This window comes from Mustela lutreola, chromosome 2 (genome assembly GCF_030435805.1).
Source record: "Mustela lutreola isolate mMusLut2 chromosome 2, mMusLut2.pri, whole genome shotgun sequence".
In the NCBI taxonomy this organism is placed as follows: domain Eukaryota; kingdom Metazoa; phylum Chordata; class Mammalia; order Carnivora; family Mustelidae; genus Mustela; species Mustela lutreola.
The window spans coordinates 128,072,694-128,096,803 of NC_081291.1; the positions used below are offsets into that span (position 1 = coordinate 128,072,694).

General features: G+C 37.8%; 1 protein-coding gene and 1 pseudogene across 3 annotated transcripts in view; one reads left to right on the forward strand and one right to left on the reverse strand.

Annotated features, from left to right (window-relative positions):
• SPATA16 (spermatogenesis associated 16) overlaps positions 1 to 17,627 on the forward strand; it is a 259,451-nt gene extending 241,824 nt beyond the window's left edge. For 2 of the 3 annotated variants that reach the window (XM_059163451.1, XM_059163452.1), the window contains exon 11: positions 9,384 to 9,707. In XM_059163451.1, the coding sequence (XP_059019434.1) occupies positions 9,384 to 9,506 (123 nt within the window). In that variant the 3' untranslated portion in view covers positions 9,507 to 9,707. Of the gene's footprint in view, positions 1 to 9,383; positions 9,708 to 17,367 lie in introns of those variants that run through there. The other variant, XM_059163453.1, reaches the window with a different exon arrangement.
• Positions 17,628 to 22,111: 4,484 nt separating this feature from the next.
• Positions 22,112 to 22,910, reverse strand: LOC131825873 (spermine synthase-like; annotated as a pseudogene).
• Positions 22,911 to 24,110: the final 1,200 nt, after the last annotated feature.

A 24,110-nucleotide genomic window follows, 5' to 3' on the forward strand; every position in this document is an offset into this window, starting at 1 on the left:
ATATCCTTTTTAAAATGTTGAAAAATATTTTTTTAAAAAAACATGATACATGGTTTCCTGGACAAAGTCATAAGATTTTGTAATTATTCTTTAACTCTATACTAAACATGACAAAAAGTGTTATCATTAGGGGAGTTTTCAATCAAGAGCTGATAATATGGTTTAATACAAAGTTTTTTTGCACATATAATTTCTCAGGGATGGGGGCCTCATATTTTCACAATGTACTTTTATGACGAAAATATGGAATAAAATCCCAAATTCACGAAATAAAAAAGGAAAAATGTGGGGCTTGTCTGCTTGAATGCAGGCCAAAAGCTGAAGGAAATTGATATATTATGAATAACAGAAACAACTTCGTTTCAGAAACTAAGTTTATTTTCGAAATTAATTTCAAGCCTATTTGAAAACAACTGTCATTCCAATAAGAATTAAAATTCAAACCATTTTGGATGATAAATATTTAAAAGCATTTGGTCTGGAAACTAAATGGAACAGAGCAAAGAAACTAATGTTATCAAATCCACTGTGGTGGAGTGAAATGTCTGTTTTGCCGAGAGGATTTTGGTCCATACTGCTAATCTCTAGAAACACATTCTCCTTCTGTAACCACCATCATAGTCATATAAACATGATATTTATTCCTGAAGAATGTGATTCTTATTTCATCTACATTTTCTCTTCTTAATAATCATCTTTAAAAGCTTTACTTAAAAATCCTTTGAGCACCCAATTCCTAAGGCATGAACATATGCAAACAAACCCCTGTCAATATACCTAATCCCCTCTCCGTGATCCAGACTACAAGAAATCCGATAGGCAGTCCCAATTCAACTCTTCTTAGTGTAATTTACCCATGCTTTCACGTTTGAGGTCAACTTCCTCTCGCTGCCATTATTGGAAAGAAACTGCCGTGGTTCCCTTGGTACATACTAAACTGGGCAGGCTTAGTAAGGAGCATGAACCAGCAGGAAAAGTGAATTTTAGAAAAGTATCAGTCATGTTTGAGGGTAAAATTAGAACTTAACTGAGCTTCCATTAACTTTATGTCTCAGTTGTTGTATTAGTTTGCTAGGGCTACTATAAGGAAGTACCACAGACTGAGTGGCTTAAACAGCAGAAACTGATCATCTTGCAGTTCTGGAAGCTGGAAGTTCTAAGATCAAACTGTCACAGAGTTGGTTCCTTCTGAGAGTCATGAGGAAGAATCAGTTCCATGCCTCCCTAGCTTCCCGGGTTTGTTGGCAGTTTTATCATACCTTGGCTTATAGGAATATCACCCCAATCTCTGCCTTTGTTTTCACACGGCACTCTCCCTGTGTGTCTATCCAAATTTCTCCTTTTTATGAGAACACCAGTCATTTTGGATTAGGGCCCACGCTAATGACTTCATTTTAACTTGACTATCTGTAAATAAGGTCACATTCAGAAGTACTGAGAGTTAAGACTTCAACATATGGATTTTGAGAGAACACAATTCAACTCAATCCAGTATTGTTTGATTTTAATTGACTTGGGAAGGAAAGGGATCACCCAAATCTTCACAGTGACTCTCCTTCCCCTCTGAATGATCTGAATGACTCCCCTTTCAAAACGTTATCAGGCCAATGCTGTGTAGTCTCTTATTGTTATCTCTCACTAAATTTGCTCATGTTAAGCTTTTGGTTATTTCTTTCCTTATTTTGCCCCCATTCCTAACTATTGCCTTAAACTTCTGTTCCTTTCTTGGCAGTGCCTTTGGTCTCATGATAGCCCTCACACAATAAATGGAAGGCAGGAATGTTGCTTTCACCTTGGCTCATATGCCTTCAATTACCATGTGAAAATAGGTTGAATCTCTGTGCAAATGAAGGCACAGTCAACAACACAAAATGATGGAGAGTTCATGGTAATCCTTCACATGAAAGCTCTTAAATGAACAGAATGTCACCTGACCCAAGGGCATCCCTATACTTTCCACCTACATATAAGATACAAACCAATTTAAAGTAAAAGATTATTGGAGTAAATATTCAAGTACCTTTTAGCATGCCTACATTTAAAGTGATTATGAGTGGTTGTATGTGGGAAAACATATTATTTTTATCTAATAAAATGTTTCATTTTATCCTGAAATCCAGTAGAAAATTATAAGTTTTGATATGCTGAAAAAATATAAAATCATTAACTGAAAAGAAATATTTCAGTGCCAGTACATAATCTTGCACAGTTATAAGATGAAAAGGAAATGAATGTTCTGTGAACTACCTTCTGCTATTAAGCTAATCCATAATAGGGGCCCTGTGCATGCAAGATACAATTCTGATACATCTAGAGAAGAAAATATAGGTCTTTCAGATGTGATAATCTTATAAATGGGACACAGGGGAGGCTCAAGAGTCTCAGTATCTATGGGTGTTTATAGTAATTAGTTCAGTCCTTTCAGTATATAAAAAACTACAATAGAAGCTGTTAGATCCCTCTCATTTCCGCAGTGCTTTTCCATGTAGTACAGGCAAAATGCAATATGCCCTCCTTCCACGGAGCACATTTCTGTGGAATGAATCCTGGTCAAACTGAACATCATGGAATTAGTACTTTAAAGTTGGAATGAATTTTAAAAATTTATTGAGTCCAACCCCTGGCTTACACATGACTCACAAATATTTCATGCTCTCCAGAAGAGTCATCTAATGTTTGATTTCCAGTCTCCGTGATGGGGATGGAAATAAAAAATGAAAGTCCCTTTCATTTTTATACAATAGTGAAAAGAACAGTTATACCTCATATCTATTCTTTCACTCGTTTGATTACTCATCCAGTTATTCATTGACTCAGCAAATATTTACTGAGAACCTACTATGAAGCCACCAGGCACTACACAATGTAACTGCTATAAAAATCTTCCTGGATGGCTTAACCACTTATGAAGAACTTTTCACGAACATTAAGCCATTTAATCCTCACAAAAACCCTGTCAAGTAGAGAATGGTTATCATTATTAATTCACAATTTATATGAGAGATGAGAAAGTTAAAGGTCAGAAGTTAAGTCACATGACTAGCGGAAGACTCAAGAATCAAACTCTCTAATTGTACACAGCATTCTTTCCACTGTATTAGCTCACACAAAACAAATCCACCACCCCTTCCACATAACTACCTTGATATACTTGGACACCACAGACTCCTGTTATGATTGCAGGAGCTATCCAGATCCTTCAGCTTTTCTTCTTACAGTTTGGAATTAGATCCCTCACACATCCAGAACCAAGCATGGATATGACCTGAGCAGAGAAGGGATAAAAGTATTAGTCTCCTTTGAAACAGATACATTTTACCTGAAAGGGTTTTTTTTTTTTTATATTTTTATAGAGATATAATTGACATATAACGTTATATTAGTTTCAAGTGTACAACATAATGATATTCATATATGTTGTGAAATGATCACTACAGTAAGTCTAATTAACATCCATTACCACACATACTTATAAGATTTTTTCCTTTTTTGTTTTGTTTTGCTTTAAAGATTTTATTTATTTGTCAGAGAGAGAGTGGGGAAGCACAATTAGGGGGAGTAGGAAGCAGAGAGAGAAGCAGGTTCCCCACCTGCAGGGAGCCCAACTCAGGACTCAATCCCTGGACCCTGGGATCATGACCTGAGCGAAAGGCACATGCTTATCCGACTGAAACACCCACGCACCCCACCTTCACCCAATCCTGAGAAGCGTCAGCATCCTTATTTGATTTAATTGACTTAGCCACCCAGGCATCCCTACAAGCTTTTTTTGGTGATGAGAACTTCTAAGATTGAATCTCTCATCAACTTTCAAATATACAGTACCATATTATTAACAGTAGACACCACGCTGTTCCTTACATCCCCACAACTTATTTACTTCATAACTGGAAGTTTGCATCTTTGACTGCTTTCATCTATTTTGCCCACCTCCCCCCATCCCCTGCACTTCTGGCAACCACCAGTCTGTTCTCTGTGTCTATGAACACGGTTGTCTTTCTCTGACTTATTTCACTTAGCATAACGCCTTCAAGTTCCATTCATGCTGTTGCAAATAACAAGATTTCTTTCTTTTTTCTGGCTGAATAATATTCATGTGTGTGTGTGTATGACATTTTCTTTATTCATGCATCCACCAAAGAACATGTAAGTTGCTTCTATGAGACAGACACATTGCTGTCTACAAGGAGACTGATTTCCAGGGAGGAAATCAGAGAATACTGTTGATTTATATTGAAGTTGCTACTAATACGTGCTATCAGAAACTCTTCTCTCCTCTCCTTTCTCTGCCCCCTCCTAATTCTGACTTTTTTATATAGTGGAATTTTGAGACCTGATCGCAAGACTTTAATGTGTGGCAACTACAATTAGTGTAGGTACTGAGCCAGGATCCCTGAGGCCAAAAACTGAGTGTCTATTAATGCTGTTTATCTTTTTTTATTTTACTTCACTTCTGTATTTTTTTTTCATTTAGTTATCTTTTTTCTATTTACTGAACACATACTTCTAGATTCAAGTATTAATGTTACTATTAAATAATAGTGATTCAGACCTATGCAAATACTTCTCACAAATTAATTTAATCTTACTAGGATCCTGTGAAGCAATTGATAGAAAAGGAAACTTAGGTTTCAAAAAGTTAAATAAAATTGCACAAAGTCACACAACAAGAAAACGCTGGAGCTGGAATTCTAAACAGGTATACCTGACTTTGATCCAGTACCGTATCTCTGTACTAATCACCTTTTTACTCTGAATAACTGAAAACATTGTTTTTGTTTTTCTTTGCACTTTTTAACTGCTAGAATGCTTTTCACATGGTAGACTGCAAAATGGTAGGTTGTTAGTTTTTTTTTAATTTGGAGTTTTGATCAACCTGGCTTTTAGCCTAATACTAGGCTATTATTATAGGTCCATTTTTAATTAATTTCTTATTATGTGACCTTTTCTCCATTTCTTATATTTGTCACAAATCAAACTCACTTCTTTCCCCTAAAACTGTTCATCTAGTTGTATTTCTTATCTCACTAAAAATCATCATTATCTCAAGTTAGAACTTTGATAGTCATTCCAAATTTTGCATGCCTTCTTGTCCCAACACAGAATTTTTCATCAAGTCTATAGAGCTTTCTTCCTAAATATCCCTTAAGTTCTTGATTCAGGTCCTCATAATATTCTCCATATCCTATTATACTGGTCTCCTAATTGATTCACCTGCCTCCAGTTTCCCTGGCTACATTCCACTCCACATAATGGTACCAGATTTACTTTCTAACCACATGGCTAAATATATTTTCCATTCTTACAAGCTGACCCAAATCAATATTCCCAGCTGTATGTATCTCTATTCCCAGCCCCTTGATGCCCACATCTATGCTAGAAGAAACTTATCCTTATTAAATAGCCCATGTTTTTTCACAACCTTGCTCTGATGGAATCCCCTTCCCTCTGTCTGGAATGCACTTCTTGTCCTGGCAAAGAGCCAGCTCCTATCTCCCCAATGTATGCCTGTGTTCCTTCGAGTAGAATTCACTGTTCTGACATTTTTGCCAATAGGAATTTTCATATATAATTCTTACAGAAGCAGTTATGCTTTATTGCAATCATTTTGTTTTTAAGCCTCTCCTGCATCAATTTGAGTTCCTCATAAACAAATATCTTGATATTTTTGCTTATCACCCTATTACAGTGCCAAGCACATAGTAAATGTTCGATAAATATTTGCATGAAAGAACACATGTGCTCCCTTTGAAATCTGAGCTGATTTAGAAATTTTCCTCTAATATAAGTTGGTCTGTTTAGTTACCTCCCCATTTCTCACTCAATTGGTATTTATTTGTTTTTGTACTGTCAAAATTTCAATTTGGAGATCTCCTATTGCTTCTCAGGCTGTCTTCTCTTTTAGAGTTGCATAGCTCTGAACTTCATTCTGAACTTCTTGAATCTACACGAAATCCTGACTGAGAGATTTTTGTGTATAAGATTTAAGAGTCCTGAGAAACTCATTGATAATAATTTCCTTACTCTTTGATGTGAATTATGACTGATGGCCATATGATAGGTGAGCATCTGCCCTCTCACTGAGACCTTCAGTCCCCTTGATCATCTGACATCCCAGAATTCTCTGCAAGCTCATTTGGTCTGATGTCCATAGCTCTGTAAAGCCAAGTCAGCACTGGCACATAGATACATTAAAAAAATGTCATCTTTCCATTTTACAAATGGGAAAATTAGACCCAGAATGACCAAGTAGACTATCTGATACAGTTAAGCAAGCAGATTCTGTACCGAAAAGAAAGTCTAATAAGGCCTCTGCTCCAAAAACTGGCTCATTTCCCTTCCTTACATGCTTACATATTTCTTTGTGTTTTATTTCCCTAAGGGATTTATAGAAATTTCTATCGTTTGCAATCTGTTCTTCTTAGTTATATGAATCTATTTTCTCTTCAACTAGCATTTTTCTTTCCTTGACTTAAAAAAAGAAAATAAAGAACCAGTTTTACTAAAAACATGTTGCAGCTCTCCTACACTTCAAAAAGTATAGAAGCTAAAATTGACTTACTTTGCTGCATAGTGTGTCATTCATCTAATGGTGTAATCTAAGAGAATAACCTCTGATTTGAAAAATGTGAGGACTCATGTAAGATTGGACTAACTTAGATGCGATGTGAGTACAAGTCATGGAATTTTTTGGCTTGGTGTGTCCTTGGAAATTATCCAGGCGAACCCTTTCTTCACCAAAGATCAGTTAAGCTAAAGCTCAGAGAGGCTAAGTGACCGCTCTGGGGTCACAGATCAGGGTTATCAGTCTGGCCACAAGCAGAACTCAATACTCCTGACTCCTTCTTTACTCGGTGCCTTTTGTACCTTAGTCCGTTTTGAGTATGGAGATCACACCTGGTTAGTACCTTGCCTGGAGACTCTTAAAGCTAAACAATGATGACAGAATGATGGCATGTGAAAGTGATAGTTATTTAATTTGTAAGAGAAAAGAAAGCCTTCTGATGTGCTGCATACTAGGTATCATTGCGAATATGGAAAAACAATTTTGTTGCTGAATGTCTTCAGCTCTATTATCAGAGAGAAGAATTATGGAGGGTCTACCATATCCTAGATTCTGGGAATAGTGGAAAACATGTACCTCACTCCTGCCTTAGAGACCTTAAAACCCAGATGGGAAGACAGATATTAAAGAAATCACTATGAACAATTAAGTAAAAAAAAAAAAAAATTACAATTTGCAATGAGATGAATGGGCTGCTGTGGGAATATATATGTTACTGAGAGACCTAACCTGGTCTAGATTATAAAGGAAGATGTCCCTGAGGCACTGATGTGGAACCTGAAATCCAGAGGAAATTTAAGGGCTCCAGTGGGAGTATTCCATCGCATGGCCTATCATTAAGAAGATCAAGGGTGCTGAGAACACTGTGCTGCTGTGTTCAGATAACTGAAAGATGTACTACACACTGAGGCGAATGCAGTGATAGAGACAGAATTAGAGATGCAAGTGACACCAGATCAGTCAAAGGTGTGTGGGACATGTTAAGGGATTAGGAATCCATTTAGGTATTTTCAGCAAGGAATAATGTGACCAAACTTACGTTTAAAAAGATCATTCCAGTACCAGTAGGAGAATAGATTGAAAGAACAGCATGTAGACATGCTATGTAGGAGGTAAACACCCAGGCCAGGCTAAGACAGGTAAGTAGCATATACTCTAGACCTCCAGCTTAATTTAGCAGTACTCTCTGTCCCACCCAGACCTCCTGTGTTACTTCTTTGTCTTTTATAATGAAGGCAACCGAGTTAGTCGACACTGCTATTAATAAATATAATTTAAACAGGAGAAAAGACAGCAGCCACCTAATGGATATTTTAAAGCAATTATCATCGAAGAAGCTTTTTTTGTTGCATTAGGATTGTAATTTTAAATTGTATTTGGACTAATTGCAAACATTCTAATTGTAAAGAGCGTTGATTTAAATGATACATTTTCAGTGCATAAATATGAGTGAGTCATCAACTCAACTATTGAAGTAATGGTAAAGTGCCATCCATTATGTCTGTTTTGATTGTGCTGTGTGTTAATTTTTTACTTACTATTTTGGTATAAGTTGGATAGTATCAATGTATGGAATATATAGAATAATTCACTGGCTTCATGACAATCCAAAAATATTCTGTCAAATTATTTTGACGACTACCACAATGATCAGACATCATAACAACGTGCTTTTGGAGAAATTTCCCTGAAGTGATTTTTAGGTTTTCAAAAAGAATTGTTTTCACATAAATAAATTATCTTATTTTTTTAAGGAAACCTACAGACAATTTACATCACCTGGTGTGATAAAAGATCCAAGCATAACATATAGATGAGTGCTACCATTTATTATTCTCTTTTTGACAATCTGAATTATCTTTTGGATATTACCCTGAATGATAAATCAAGTAATTTAAAAGTAGAACTCAAAATTGGAAAATTAGAATTTAAGTGCTTTTATCTTAAGTAGGTGATATGTTCATGTACCTTGAATAATAAGTGCTCTAGTTCTGAGCTAACTTTATGACAATGGGCTCTTCAGTGAGTGACATTAGGCTAATGCTATATGCAGGTGCTGGGAGTCAGAGCTAAGTATAAATTATTATATCTATGGACTTTCATGAGAACCCAACTCAGCATATATGCAAACTGTTTTATTCTACAGTTCTTTAGTAGGATAAAATAGTGACAAATAGTACAACATATTCAGCCATCACTGAATAATTATAAGTTTTCTTTGGTAGAAAGACTAATAGTTTATTTTTGTTTGTTTTATTTTTAAACAAAATATTTTGTTTTGTATATCATTATTTTATCTTATTCCCCTGGGGTGTGGCATTTTTTTAAGAAAATGTATTTCCCCAAAATTGTGTTTTGATTTAAAGGAGAAATGTTTCTTTGCTAAGACAATATGTAATACCATTTTTCTCCCAAGTTGGCCAGGGGCATACAAATGCTGGAAACTCTGGCTTTGACGGGGGTGTATTTGTTTGTTTCCATTGAAAAGGAATCGTTTTTCACCATTTCTTTCTTTTTGAAATCCCTGGTTTTACTGACCATCAAAGACAGTGGGTAATGATAGTTCCCACTTCAATAGCCAGGACATAGGACTGAGTGGTAAAGCAAACTCCTGCGTGTCTGCTTCATGTTCCTGAAATAAGGGAACCCAACATGGAGACTGAAGGAGGCTTTTATGTTCAATCATTTCCAGCTCTGCTAATTCTGTCCCAACATGGACCTGCGTGTGCCTTTTCATTTTAAATACCTCACCATTTTCCTAATTACACAAAACCTGAAAAAAAAGAAAAAAAAAACCCACAAATCTTATTTCTTCTAGGTTGGTCGAATTGAAGACTTTCTATACCAATTAGAGGACAGTTTCTTAAAAACTAAAAAACTGAGAACTGCCCGAAGGCAAAAAACAAAACTGAAGCGGCTTCAAACTGTGCAGCAAAACTAGGCACTGGGGAGCAGGTGCTGCCATGAAGAGGTCCCAGAGGAAGGGGCAGTGGTCTCCCACCCCCCTGAGGGTGACCAGTCCAGTAACAAAGGCTGAGCCAAAGAAGTGAGGGCACCCCCAACCGGCTCGTCTTTACAAAGGGATTCTATACATCTTTCATTTCCACTGGCAGCAATAAATGTTCTCAACAAGTTTGATTTGACTCCGGTTCCAATTTGACTTACTTCGTTCAACAGCTTATAAAATAACCATTGCTACCTCTTTCACCTGCTTTATTCTTTCAAAATCTACTAACATTTACCAGGTCGACTCAAGTATGCTTATTATATTCATGTGCATCATTAAGAATTACTCACATGTCATGTACAGATATGGACAAACAATATATGTGCAGATTTCTCAAGTAAATACATAAAAATCCTTAAAAAATAATAAAAATCATAAAACTCATAATATACTTTCTCAGTCCTATGGAGAGAAGTCTTATGTGGTTAGGCAGATATTATCAGTTGAGTTGTCTCATTAAAATCTCTGTTCTTTCCTCTGGGTCCTTTATATTCCCTTCCCTTAAATGTGTGATTCAGCACAAATACACAGACCTGACAAGGTAGTGAGTCAAAAGCCATCACTCAAGACCTCCACTGATACCACCAAGGGGGTGTGAAGAAAGGTAAGAAGGAAGAACTCAGACATAGAGTAAAATAAACAGGAAATCGGATTTTTTTTTTAATAATGGGAAAAAATGAGTAGGATCTCTGAGAACATTGATAATAACATGAAAAGGAAAAATGAATAAAATACATAGTGCTGAATTTTTCATGATATGATAAGATTGTAAAGTCATCAATTAATAATTTAATCTTAAATGTATGTCAGATTGTGTAGTCATAAGTATGCAAGGTATAACTACTTTTAAATTTTGAAATAAAATGACTTTAGTTTTCCAGGGGACCATCTTACCTTTATCAAATCGTCCCCTTTTTTACCCCACGTCAGAGAATCCATCACTGTTACCACCGTCCCTCAGGCTAGTTGCTAATACAGTTGTAGGCAGTTAAAGGCTGTGAAGTTTAAGAAACTCCTTTTTGTTTTTAAACTCACACTGTCATAGCATCTCCGTTCTATTTTTGTAAGTACTGGAAAATAATATCTTTCTATGGGAACTTGAGTCCAGCCAAATGTGGGAATCTAAAGTAAATGGCTCAGACTCCCATCTGACCACCTCTGATGTTATCACGTCTCACCATTGTGAGAATTCCCCATTATTTGAAGAAGAAAAAAAATCTCATAACATCTCTAGGAAATGAAGCTTGTTCACTTTGAATTTTAACTTTAGTGTTAAAATTTTATTTTCCAAAAGGATTTCTATGCTCTGTAACTGTTTTTTGGTTCTTAATTGAGATAAAATCTTACACTGCCTGTTGGTTTACGCCCCTGTTTTATGGAAATCCTATTGATATTCAATAGCTGATCAATTGCTTTATCTTTGGTTTTTGAAAATTAGAGTCCTCTCATTCCACAGTGCCTGAAGATTGTATTTGAAAATAATATAATTGCAATTACTTGATTACGGCTTCAGTGTTTGATCACTTTCTCCAAATCCAACACTAAATGTCCATAGGTTATTTTGGCTGGTGCCTGGTTAGGGATAGATAGAGAAGAAAGTTTCTAGTCAGTGTTAGGAAGGATGATGTATAATGGAAATCCAAAACTTTCAAAAGAAACTTCTTTTCAGAAAGAGAGAATCTTCATAGCTTTGCAGTAAGGTATCAAGGTAACATATCTTTAGAATTCTTAATAAGTTCAACAGCATTGTCCATAGAAATGAATTTTGCTCCTGATCTCAGTTTCTGCGTCCATCTCAAGAGCCTTGCATAGCAACAATGCAGCATAAATTTACTGCACCTGGCCTCCCATCCTTTCTTTCTTTCTTTTTTTTTTTTTTTTTTTTCTTTTTGAAAGCAGAAAGGGGCAGAGAGAGAGAGTGTGAGAGAGAGGATTTTCAGCAAGTTCCACGCCCAGTGAGGAGACAAAATGGGGCTTGAGCTCAGGACACTGAGATCATAATCTGAGCCAAACCCAAGAGTCAGATGCTTGACTGACTAAGCCAGCCAGGCGCTCCATCCCGTTTTTGGTTTTAAGTTCTCTTAAATATTTGTAAAGTAATAAAGTAAATAAAAAACAAATATAAAGGATTTGTAAAGTAATATGGTATTAGTAAAATAATAATTATTATTATTAATAGTAGAGAAAGCAAAGTTTATAAAGTACTTTCAGAATGTTTATTTCATTTCAACTTCACAAGAATTTCATATATACATTTTCTCCATTTTACAACTGAAGAAACCAAGAACCAAAGAGGGTAATGCCTACCTTAAATACAAATACTTGTTTTGTCCTCTACTTGCTATTTGGAATGTGATCCGTGGGCCAGCAGTATCAGCATCACCTGGGAATTTGTGAAAAATGCAGAATTTTAAGCTCCTCCCCAGATCACGTGAATCTGAATCAAGGTTTTTAAGAAGATCCCTAGGTAGGGGTGCCTGAGCGGCTCAGTAGATTAAGCATCTTAACTCTTGGTTTTTGGCTCAGGTCATGACCTAAGGGTCATGAGATTGAGCCACCACAGAGCTCTGTGCTGAGCATAGAGCCTGCTTAAGATTCTCTGTCTCTCTCTCCCCTACCCCTCTCCCACATTACCCCCCACCCACATTCTCAGTCTCTCAAAAAAAAAAAAAAAATCCCTGGGTGATTTATATGCATATTAAAGTCCAAGAATTATTCCTTAACTGTATTGGAAATATTTCCTTGTCAGCTCAAAGCCAACCTGACACAGGGACTAATGATGTAGCCTCTCTTAAGTTTTGGTTCAAATTAGTATCTCCTAATACCATTTTTGCAGAGGTTTATGGACCAAAAGAAGCAAAAACTTAAAGCTCGGTGATAATAGGATAACTACTTTCTCTCTGCCATTTTCTTGAAGAGATACTGGATTTTATTCTGTAACATTACAAAGACATGTAGTGAAACAATAACAAAAAAAGACATATTAGCCAAAAAGGAGAAGCGATATACACTTAATAATCAGACCAAGTGAAATCTTATTAATTGTATAACTAGTCCACGCCATAAATGCTTCAATAATCTCAGCTTCCTTTGTCTTCTACTACTTCCCATGCCCCTCCAACATTTGCTGAAGCATCTGGAAGACTCTCCTGATCTCTGGTGTTGGGGGCAACTTCCCTTTCAAAATGTCTAAACAGATTCTTCTCAACTTGTCTATATTAAGATGATAAATTCCGTTCATAAAATATACTGGGAGGTTGGCACTGGGTATTCTTTTGTAAGAAATAGTTCAAGTACACAAGTCCCACACCCAAAGGAAGAATTCCGAAGGAGACTGCCCATGATCACGTGAAAACCACATATGTTCTGATCCACATCTGCCTTGATGCCAGGCCCTTGATCATTTTCAATCAATCCTAGGTCGTTCTTCAGGGCCTGTGGTGTTGTTGGATGAGTAGGGATTCAGAATATATCACCCTAAAATATCTTGAATAAAGATACTTAAGAAACAACCAATTTAAGAACATTCTGAACGTCCTCTGTCCCCCTGAAAGCAGGAAATAAACCTCTCATGTGACAGGGACTCTCCCTGTACCAGGAGGATAGAAGACAACCTTATCACTAGAGATAGGGCCGAGAAGGCTTTAATCAATCTTGTTAACTCTTTACCATTTGCTACCCCAAGCCCAAACCCCTCTGCCTTGTTAATTCTACACAACCATCATTTCTTTTTCTTTTTTTTATTTAAAGATTTTATTTATTTATTTGACAGAGGGACAGCGAGAGCAGGAACACAAGCAGAGCGATTGGGAGAGGGAGAAGCGGACTTCCCCCTGAGGAGGGAGCCCCATGTGGGGCTCCATCCCAGGACCCTGAGATCATGACCTGAGCCAAAAGCAGACGCTTAACCGACTGAGCCACCCAGGTGCCCAAAACTTATTATTTGTCTAAAAAGCATAAAAGCTGCCTGCTCTGGTAACCTTTTTGAGTCTCATATATTTGAGGGGCTCCTATTCATACATACATACGTAATTAAAGTTTTTCTCCCATTAATCTTTTTATACAGGAGTGTCTTGGCCAAGAACATAGAAGGGAAGAAGAAAGTTAGTTTTTGTCCCTTATAGATGTTTGTTTTTCTCATCTTTCCAATTTCCAACTTTTCAAACCTAGAGAAAAGTGACAAGAATAGTAAAAATCACTGATGAACTCTTCACATGGATTTCCCCAGTTATTTCCCCAGTTGTTAAAATAACCTTTTTGCTTTCTCTCTGCTCCTTGTATCTATCTATCTCTGTCTCTGTCTCTCTCTCTCTCTCTCTATCTCAGTTTTGCTCTCTTTCATCAAGTAAAATCCATTAAAACATGTCCCATAGAAAAACCAGGTTGTTTCCTTTAGAAAAATCACCTTGTCATGAATACACCGTGCCCATCCCCTCGTTCAGATCTAAATTTGTTCTCTGCATCAAATGCAGCCAAGTGAGCACCAATACTTAGACACCGCCAGGGGAGGAGGTTTTGGACAGCACACACCACACTGCCCCTCTCCTCCTCACTTCTAGCCCTTCTCTGGCATTTCTTCTTCTTCTTCTTCTTCTTCTCCTTTTTTTTTTTTTTAAAAGATTTTATTTATTTATTTGACAGAGAGATCACTAGTAGGCAGAAAGGCAGGCAGAGAGGGGGAAGCAGGCTCACCGCTGAGCAGAGAGCCCAATGTGGGGCTCGATCCCAGGACCCTGAGATCATGACCTGAGCCTAAGGCAGAGGCTTTAACCCACTGAGCCACCCAGGCGCCCTCTCCGGCATTTCTTTGATGGTCACAGCAGCATCCAACAGGAGCAGGGTCCTCAAAGAAGGAAAAGCCAGTAGCAAGGGCCATTGGCTGGTAATTCATACTTTTGTGTATCTTTGAGGGTAGCAAGTCTTCATTCTTTGGGAACAGATCATGCAATTTTGAAAAGAGCCAAAAATCACTCAGAACCTGAATTGGTGACATTATTCTATATTTAAATCATGGGCCCCTCTGAAGTAACAGCATGTACACAGGCAACTACATTTAAATAAGTATAGCTCTTTTCTGAAGAGAACATCTGTACTTTGGTTATCTACATGCTAATATATTTGTTTAAAATATCTGTCTTCTCAAGCACTACTATATGCTTCTGATGGGACAGAACATTGGATAAATTAAAAACCTTCTAGAAAGGAATGTGTCAATATGTGTCATGAGCTCTAAAAATATTTATAAACTTTGCACAATAATTTCACTTTTAGGAACCTATACTAAAGGAGTGATAAAATACGATTTAGAAGATAAAAATTCAAAGGTGTTCATCACAGGGTTATTTTAAAGAGAAAAATAAAATGAACTCAACCAAAATTTTCCAATATAGGTAATAGACTAAATGATTTATGAGTCTATCCAATGTTTAACCTAGTAACATAAAACTTTAACAGTGTTAAAAGAAAAAAGCAAGATATAAAACTATATACAGCACAATTATAACTAGGTTATAAAATACATGCTTATAAAAGGCTGGAAGGAAATACAAAATAAATTAAAAATGGTTATCATTAGTAGGGGTACTTATGGGTGATTTTATTATCTTTCCCTTAACATTATACAATAAATATATGTTCCTTGATAATAAGAAAAATCCTTTAAAAACTCATTATTCAATATTATTCTGCAGAGAAAGGCCAGTTCACATCAGCTTTCCTTTGCCCTTTTATAAGGAAAACATATATTTTGATACTTGCATCATAGATCATTGCTGTTGCATAGACAGAGGCCTGTGGAAGCATTTTATTTACAGAATGCCCATGGCATAAAATTTTTTATGACTACCTCTACCACACATCCCTGAGACACACAGTCTGGAAGGTCACGGAAGTAACTTTCACATGGTACCAATTATAATGTTTCACCTGCCTTTATAAATAACAACATGATACCATGTGTGGATTAGCCCTATTTCCTTTGCTTATGTTCCTCATACCTGTCTTCTCCAAATGTTTCATTTCATTCTTTCCCTGCACTTACAGAATATCACCTCATAAAGGAGGAGATGATCAGAGACCAAAGTCCCTTAAATCAAATGTATTCAAAGTTGGAAGACCACTGGTAGAACAAAGCTTTAATTTACAGTGGCTTGATTCATTGAGATGGCATGATGGAACCCAAGTTCAGTCAGATATTTCACAAGTTGCCTAATGCATTCAAAAGTGCCCTGGGCTCCCAGACAAGGACACAAAGGACTATGGGACAGCCTTGACAAGCAGCAGATTGTCAAGACAGAATGGACTGGAATGACACATAGGGGCAGACTCCAGCTTTTGATAGGTCATCAAAGGAAGAGAAAAATCAGAAAACAGACCCAATGAGTATCCCAAAACTTATAAACGTAAGCATATTCTGCTTGTGCCTCAATGAAAACAAACCAAAAACACTCAGACTACATGAGATAATTAGAGCTCAAAATCACTGTCGACACACAATCTTTAATAAATGGCATGGAAACTTGAAAATTAACTATTGCTTATGTTCCTTCATTGTGATCTATCAATCTGAGGCCATGTGCCAAAAACACATGCCATGAATAATCAAGACCTTAACTTTCTTTTTAAGTAAGTGTTTAGGGAAGTAGAAAGGCAAATATTTCATGAGAAATGGGTAGTCTGAATCCCTAATATCAATAACAAGTCTGCCTCTTCTCTAAGCCTTGTACAATAGGTTTATAGATATGAATAGCTGTGTCAATCCCTACTTCCTCAAAACCAGAAGGGGAAAATTGGTGTAGTGTGGCTATCAAAAGTGCATCCCTAAGAAACAGTACCTCTCGGGGGCACCTGGGTGGCTCAATGGGTTAAAGCCTCTGCCTTCAGCTCAGGTCATGATCCCAGGATCCTGGGATGGAGCCCCGCATCGGGCTCTCTGCTCTGCGGGGAGTCCGCTTCCTCCTCTCTGCATCCGCCTGCCTGTCTGCCTACTTGTGGTCTCTGTCTGTCAAATAAATAAAATAAAATAAAATAAAAATCTTAAGAAAAAAAAGAACAGTACCTCCTATAGAGACCACTCGATTCAAGCCAACTGGCAGTGATAGTAATCATAATATGGAAAACAAAATAGGCTTAGATTTTGAAGACCTGTTCTAGATCTTTTATAAAGGGAAATAATAAATTTTTCCATTCTTAATGAGATTTCAGTAAGGAGAAAATGAAATAATGAACTATGAAAGGATTTTTAAACTCTGAAACAGTATTACCTTGCCTTTATTGACAACTCACTGTAAGGTAGGCATTGTCCTATTTAGTCCTCATTACAAAACTCAGGCCAGAAATATTATCTCTTTCCACAGATGAGTAATCTGAGGTCCAGAAAGTGAAATAACTTCCTTTTAGACAGAAAGTAGCAAAGCTAGGGTTCAAACCCAGAATTGGGACTTAATATATTATTTCTTTGTGTTTTATTATATTACTGTTTTTAAGATTTGCTGGTTCTCAGATAATACTAACATTATACATACCTGGGATTGCCCAAAAATGACTCCAGGAGCTTGCTCTGTGTCCAATACTGTACCCACTAGCCAAGTAGGAATATCAAGGACCTGAAATGTGCCTAGCACAAAAAATTAATTTTAATTTAAACTTTATTTTTTAAATTTTTTTAAAGTTGAATTTAAAAATTCGTACTTAATTTAGGTATTGGAAAACTTCAAAGTATTTATTTGGAACAATTTGGAGATGAAAATCTACTTTCCTTTTTTTTTCTTAAAGATTTTATTTATTTATTTGACAGAGAGAGACACAGCGAGAGAAGGAACACAAGCAGGGGAGTTGGCGAGGGAGAAGCAGGCTTCCCACTGAGCACGGAGCCTGATGTGGGGCTTGATCCCAGGACCCTAGGATGATAACCTGAGCCGAAGGCAAACACTTAACGACTGAGCCACCCAGGCGCCCCAAAAATCTACTTTCTAACTGTAAATTGTATGAAATCTATATACAGATAAAGTATTTCCAAAAGAAGTTTAGTGTCCAAATTGAGAAATTCTGTAAGTCTAAAATACACACCTGATTGACATTAAAGACTTAGTAATTTAAAAAAATGTAAAATATCTCAATATCAGTTTTTATATTGATTACATGTTGAAAAATTTTGGATATAGTAATTTAAATAAAATGTATTATTAAAATGGATTTCACATTTTTATTTCCTTTTTCAACTGTAGTTAGTAAAACGCTCACACTTGCATATACGGTTCCTATACATATACGTTTTTCTGTTGATCAACACTAGCCTGGATAAGTCATCTGCAACTGAGACCTCTCCCCTCTTACCAGCAGGAGTTGCTGATGAGGAACATGGCCTTTCTATCCTAGTGGTAAGTTACCATGGACCCCAGGTTCCCTTTGTTTCCTCAATTCTTCACAAATTTATTGTTTCTTTGTCTAACATATAAAAGTGCATTGATCACTTCTTTGGTGCTCCTGTAGGTATAAAATTAAATTTGTTTTTCTCTGGTTAATCCGTTTTATGTCTGTTGAATTATTAGACTAATCAAAGAACTTAGAAGGGAAGAGTAAGAAAGTTCTCCTCTCCTACACTTGCCCTATAAGATGAGAGATCGAGAAACAGGTCCTGCTCCTAGAATGTTCACCCTAGAATGTGCACAGTGCACTGCACACAGCACACCTTTCTATTCTTGCCATTCATGTCATGTCACCACATCTTGCTGAACATTGCTTAAAGTTCCCCTAGCAAAGCCTTTCTAACCCATCGAACTGTAGAATTTGCCTTGGCTCATGACAGATGGTGACTACGAAGGGACCCACCTTGCACAACAGGGGCTCCTGGGAATACTCGGAGAAAAAGATCTAGGAAAAGTCTGAACTTCTTCCCAATAGAAAGATAGGTACTCAAAGAAAAATGAGATCTGTGATCTTATTCTAAGTGTGACACATGTGTAATTAACACTGGAGAAGCCAAGGGCATACTGGTTACATTTGTAACCAGTGTTGGTCTCCTGAGGCACATTATCCCATAAACACAAAAGTGGCTTTAAAGCAAGATTCCTGTACTAACACACAATGCTGCATTTAACCCAGGATAAAGCTGAAACACAATACAACTTATATACTCCAGGGACAGGGGAATCCCTATCTGCTAGCAAGCTTGACAGAGGGCTACCTATTGATGAGAAAATCTACCTCTGTTTAAACGCTAATTAAACATCTACTGAGAGCATCCACTATATGCCAGGACATAGAATAGACATTAAGATAGTAATGTGAAATAATATAAAAAGCATTAGCTTTCTCATTATGTGATCGAGGTCTCCAGTCTCCCAATCTGGGAAACCATGATAGTAGTCCTCAAATGCGTATTGAGAGCCTTAAGTCAATCACGTATTTTAACGACTTAGGGAGTGACGTAGTAAAGACTTTAAATTTTAGCTCCCTCCCTCTGAGAGCTAGAAAAGTGGAAAAGAGTCCCTGGCCTGAAGGAGTTAATGCCATATGGCTGGAAGGGGTGGGGAGCAGACCAGACTCTTCCTTGGGGCTCCTAAGGCAGTGCTATAGCTGAGGGTAACCAAGGACAGGCACGGTGGCAGGAAGGAAGTAGAGCCACTGCAGAATGTGGGTGTGAAGGTAGGAGAGGAAGGGCCAGGAATGTGACCGGGAAGATGAAAGAAATTGAAATGATCTAAAACGATCCCAGAACATAAAGGAAGAATTCCCTCCTTAAATATAAAATTGATTTTCAATTTGATTTCTTGTCATTTGCCTTTCCTAAAAATGTGTAGCATGGAAAAACCACTTATTTGAGGAATTTAAAGAACTATGTTCCAAATAATCACAACTTTAAACTAAATATGTTGTGTTTTACCAGAATTCTAGATTTTTATGAGATGGAAACATGCCTTCCCCCTTAAACTCTACAACTAGGTGTTTGGGTTAAGTTGTTGTTTTTTGGTTTGGGTTTTTTTTTTTTTTTTCCATTTTCTCTCAAAATCTCAAATTTGTCCACTCCACTCCCTTAGTTCCTATGGTCACTGTCTTAGTTCTGCCTTTTTATCTTCTTTCTGTCATTTCCTGATGGGCCCTGCTTTCCAATTTGTCCTCGCTCCAATCTCTCTTCCGTGTCATGACCAGAGCACCGTCTCAGGATCCCACAGTGCCTGCACTTCTTACACCATCTGCAGCTCCCCATTTCTACAGATGAGCCCCAGCCACCTGGAATGCACAGGGAGGGACTACACGTGTCCTGCCTAATTGCCTGCCCCAGGTCTTGAGCAGCCCTGCCCCGGGACACGCCCTATCTGGGACATGATGGGTTTCGCACCCTGGCCATCTCTGCCTTCCCTGTGCCCTTGCCTTCTCTCTACTCTGCCTTCAAATTATCAGCTCCAAATGTCACTGACCCTTTAAAACCTTCATCCATTTACTTCTCCCTCCTCCACCCCTGGGCAGATTCTATCACACTTCCTTAGCATTTACAGAGTGCTTCGTACATACCGCTAGCACAACTCTGGTCATATTGGATCGTATGAGAATGGATTATTTTTAAAGATTTTATTTATTTATTTGACAGAGAGAGAAAGCACAAACAGGGGGACCAGCAGGCAGAGGGAGAGGGAGAAGCAGACTCCCTGCAGAGCACAGAGCCCAATGCAGAACTCAATCCCAGGCCCCCAGGATCATGATCTGAGCTGAAGGCAGACACAACCCAGCCAAGCATCGCTAGGACATCTTTTCTGTATCCTCAGTTTAACACTGGACATGGGCAAGGTATCATCTTCAAAAATTAGAGCAGGTAGTATAAAGTGTCCAGGATAGAGTGAATGTCTTTAAAAAATTTATAGAAAAGAAGAAAATTAGAGACTAGAAAAGGAAAGACCAGGGGGAGGTTTTTTAGCAACTGAATTTAAAATTTAACACAATTGGTTCTTAACCTAGTTCCTAGAGATGAAGTTGCAGTGCTGTGATCGAGGATAACCCACATTGTTTCTGTGAATGTCACTCACCCCATCTACAAAGTGGCAATAATAATAGTAGATCTTACCGCCCTGGCACTGTTATGGAAGTAAATGAATTGCAAGAGTGGCTGTAAAATTCCCATTTTGAATTGAATCCAAGGTCATTCTGTTTTTAAAAATGTATTTTTCAGAAAATTGGAAATTTGCTCTAAAATTTTTATTGAAAAAATATTCTCTTTTGTTGAATAATGATAGGAGATAAAACACGCTACAGTTCCAACTCATCCCCCTTTATTAATGAATTAAGCCACATCAAAATGCAATAAAAAGGGTAAAAGAGGCTCCTAAGAAGCATTCAAATTTTTATCTGACATTTCCCTTCCATAAAATGAGCATTTCTATTAAAATGATATTACATAAAAATGGAATTTTAATGTGTGGAGATTCTTTAAAATCATAAGACCACCTGGTAAAAGGCAGGCTTAACACTTCTTCTCCCTCCCTAGAAATTAGGAATGAAAGAAATAAAAAATGATTAAAATCAGGAAATGCAAAACCAAAATAGCCACAAAATAAATGTGCTCCCCAAATGTGGAAATGTCAGGGCACCCAACTCAAAGATGCCATTGTTAGGAGTATTAGGCTCTTGCTCGGCAGTACACGGGAGGTAAGAAGGTCCACATGGGTCATGAAAGCACATAGGTCGTGCAGGAAGGCATGTGCAGGAAGGTTGTGCAGGAAAGAAGACCAGTCTGACCGAGAAACGGGGACTGTGACACTGCAGAGTGGAAAACATGCCATGAGAGTCACCGTAGGCAAATATACAATAAAGTGGAAAGGATGGTCCACAAGGACCAAGGGAAATGGGTTCCACAAAGAATAGGGAAAAGGTGTGTTGCTAAATATCTATCAGTATTCAGGCTATGATGTCATTTTCAAAATACGACTATAGATGATGAATAGAAAACATTTTAAATTGAGAAGTGTTGAGACAATAAGCATAAAAGCTCATACACTGTATTTATAAATATTTGGGGGATGTGAATATTTCTCTTGATCAGCTCTGAAGAATTTTAATTTTTTTCTCATTTATATTTGTAATTGAAGCATTGCTACTCATTTTTTCTCAGATATCTCTCATAGGCACCAAATTTTAATATCTAAGTCAATCTTTGGGAAGAAATAGCATCAAGAACTCCCCTTCAGAACAAAACAATGATGTTCTTTCCTCAAAGAAACCAAATTTAAAGTCTACCAAAACAAAAACAAAAAGCCTGCATGTAAAAAAAAGGTAAGAAAAATCACATTATAGGGATTCAGTGCATTTAGCAGTCTTTACTGTGGAGCCCAATCATCCTTCAGCTGACCTTCAAAAAAAAAAATAACACACTAGTTCATCAAAATATTTATTTCCCATTTGTCCTTTTCTTCATTGAAATAATTTTTAAAAAGAAAGAAACCTTGAAGGAATTCACAGTGAATCTCCTGACTCATTTGGATGTCATGTACAGCATGCAGAGATCAGGAAAGCTGTTTGCAGCACACATGATTAGGGGATATTGGTCTTCAAGGCTTTGCTTTCTTCCAAATAGTGTAAAATCTCCACAGTTGCCAGTATGAAGGAATTCAGACTATCTCCTTTGAGAATTCCACAGGACAATACAGGCACCCAAGCTGTTCACCATAGAATGCCAGGGCTTCTGTCAGATTGACACTGTTACCCTCTGGAAAATATTTCCCATCCTGTTTCAGAAGAAACAGATCTCTTTCATGAAGAGGTCAAGAGTCCGTCTGAGCAACTCCCATATGAAATCTTCAGGAGATGCGGAGATCAGAACGGCTGTCAGATCATTAATCCACATAATCAAACTCTCTTCCTTCTTTGGTGTACCTCTTTGGTACTAGAATACAATCTTCTATTAAAACCTGAGAGCAGTCTCCCTTAAGATTGTCTAAGGGGTGGCTACATGGTTTTCACAGGTGTTCCTTACATCCGTCAATCACCATTGTGTCAATCTCTACCATAGTGACCATCTTTGGTTTCGGTTTGACTATTTCACATAATATGCCCCCTACCTCCACCACCTGGAGTCAGTGTATCTTAGCCACCATACGTAGTCTTTCCTACTGCTTGGGATGGCCTATGTGAATCACACTCCACTGGATGAACATCTCCAAACTGCTTTGAGTGTAGAATTTTGATGTTCTTATAAGGGGAGTCTTCATCATACACAACTTCATCGATGCCAGGAGACCATCAGTAGTGAGCCAATACCTGTCGAGGCCCTCCTTAAACTACAGGTGGTAATCTCTACACCTCCTCAGTATGGTCCTTACCCAGTTCTTTCATTCTTTCTTCTACTGGTTTCAAAAGACTGTCAACTTCCTGGCCTTGCAAATCGTCACCATAACTCTACACGTCCAACAACGCCAATCCATGTGGGTAAATTCTCAAATTGGCGAAGCTACCATTTTCGTTTCTACACATCATTAAAATAACCATTTGCACACCATTTGCTAGGTGTGCCCCAACTCTGTCTTCCCTTACTCCTGGAAAATGGATTGGAGACCCTTTTAGAATGGTCTCACCACCAATGGCCCAGCGTGCCAGTGCTGCAATGCTGTCATAGCAGGGGGAGACCCTGCTATGCGGAGGTGGCTTCAGGAGACCAGGGGGCCATGGGCACGCCAGACTGCCCAGGGAGTGCCTCTCAGAAGAATTTTAATTAAAAAAAAAAAAAAAAGATAAAAAAATGTATGTGAGAGCAAAAGACCCAACAAACAAAATTCTTTCAGGGTATTAGCTGAGTACCTCGGAGGGGGCAGCGCCTCCATAGTCCCTCAGACACAGCTAAAGAAATAACTTTTCTTACACTAGTGTTTCCCCAGTGTACTCGAACTGGGTCTCCCAAGGGATTTCATTCACTGTTAACCATCTTTCATAAGCAGGAAAGATCTAGCTCAAAACACTCAATGTACTACGTCTACAGGGCCACAAATCACTAGGACTATTATCTCCCATTAGGCTTTCTTACCTCGCTGTCAGATACCAATACTGATGACATTTTACATTTGCTGTAGGTCATTTATAAGAAATATATATTTGGTCATTTAAAATATACATTTTCTTTATTTATTTGCCTCCTCCCACAGTACTTAACTGACCCCAAAGAGAGATAAAGTTATCACTTGTTATGTTAATGAGGTGACTTTTGCAAAGCGCTTAAGGATGGAGCCTGGGGGCCCCTGGGGCCAACCCTGGTATCTGAGGGTGAGAACGCACAGTCCCACCCCTTGACCCATGGGGTGGGGTAAATGGTAAAGGTCGGAACAGTTGCCAACCACCAATGATTTGAATCAGTCATGCCTATGTAATAAAGCCTCCTAAAAATCCAAAAGGCCGGGACTCAGAGACTTCCAGGTTGAAAAACATGGGGAGATTTGGGGCGAGTGGTGTGCCTAAAAAAGGCATGGAAGCTTTGAACCCTTTGGCCATACCTTGCTCTACACCTCTCCTCTATCTGGCTATTCCTGACTTAATATCCTTTTATAACAAATCAGTAAT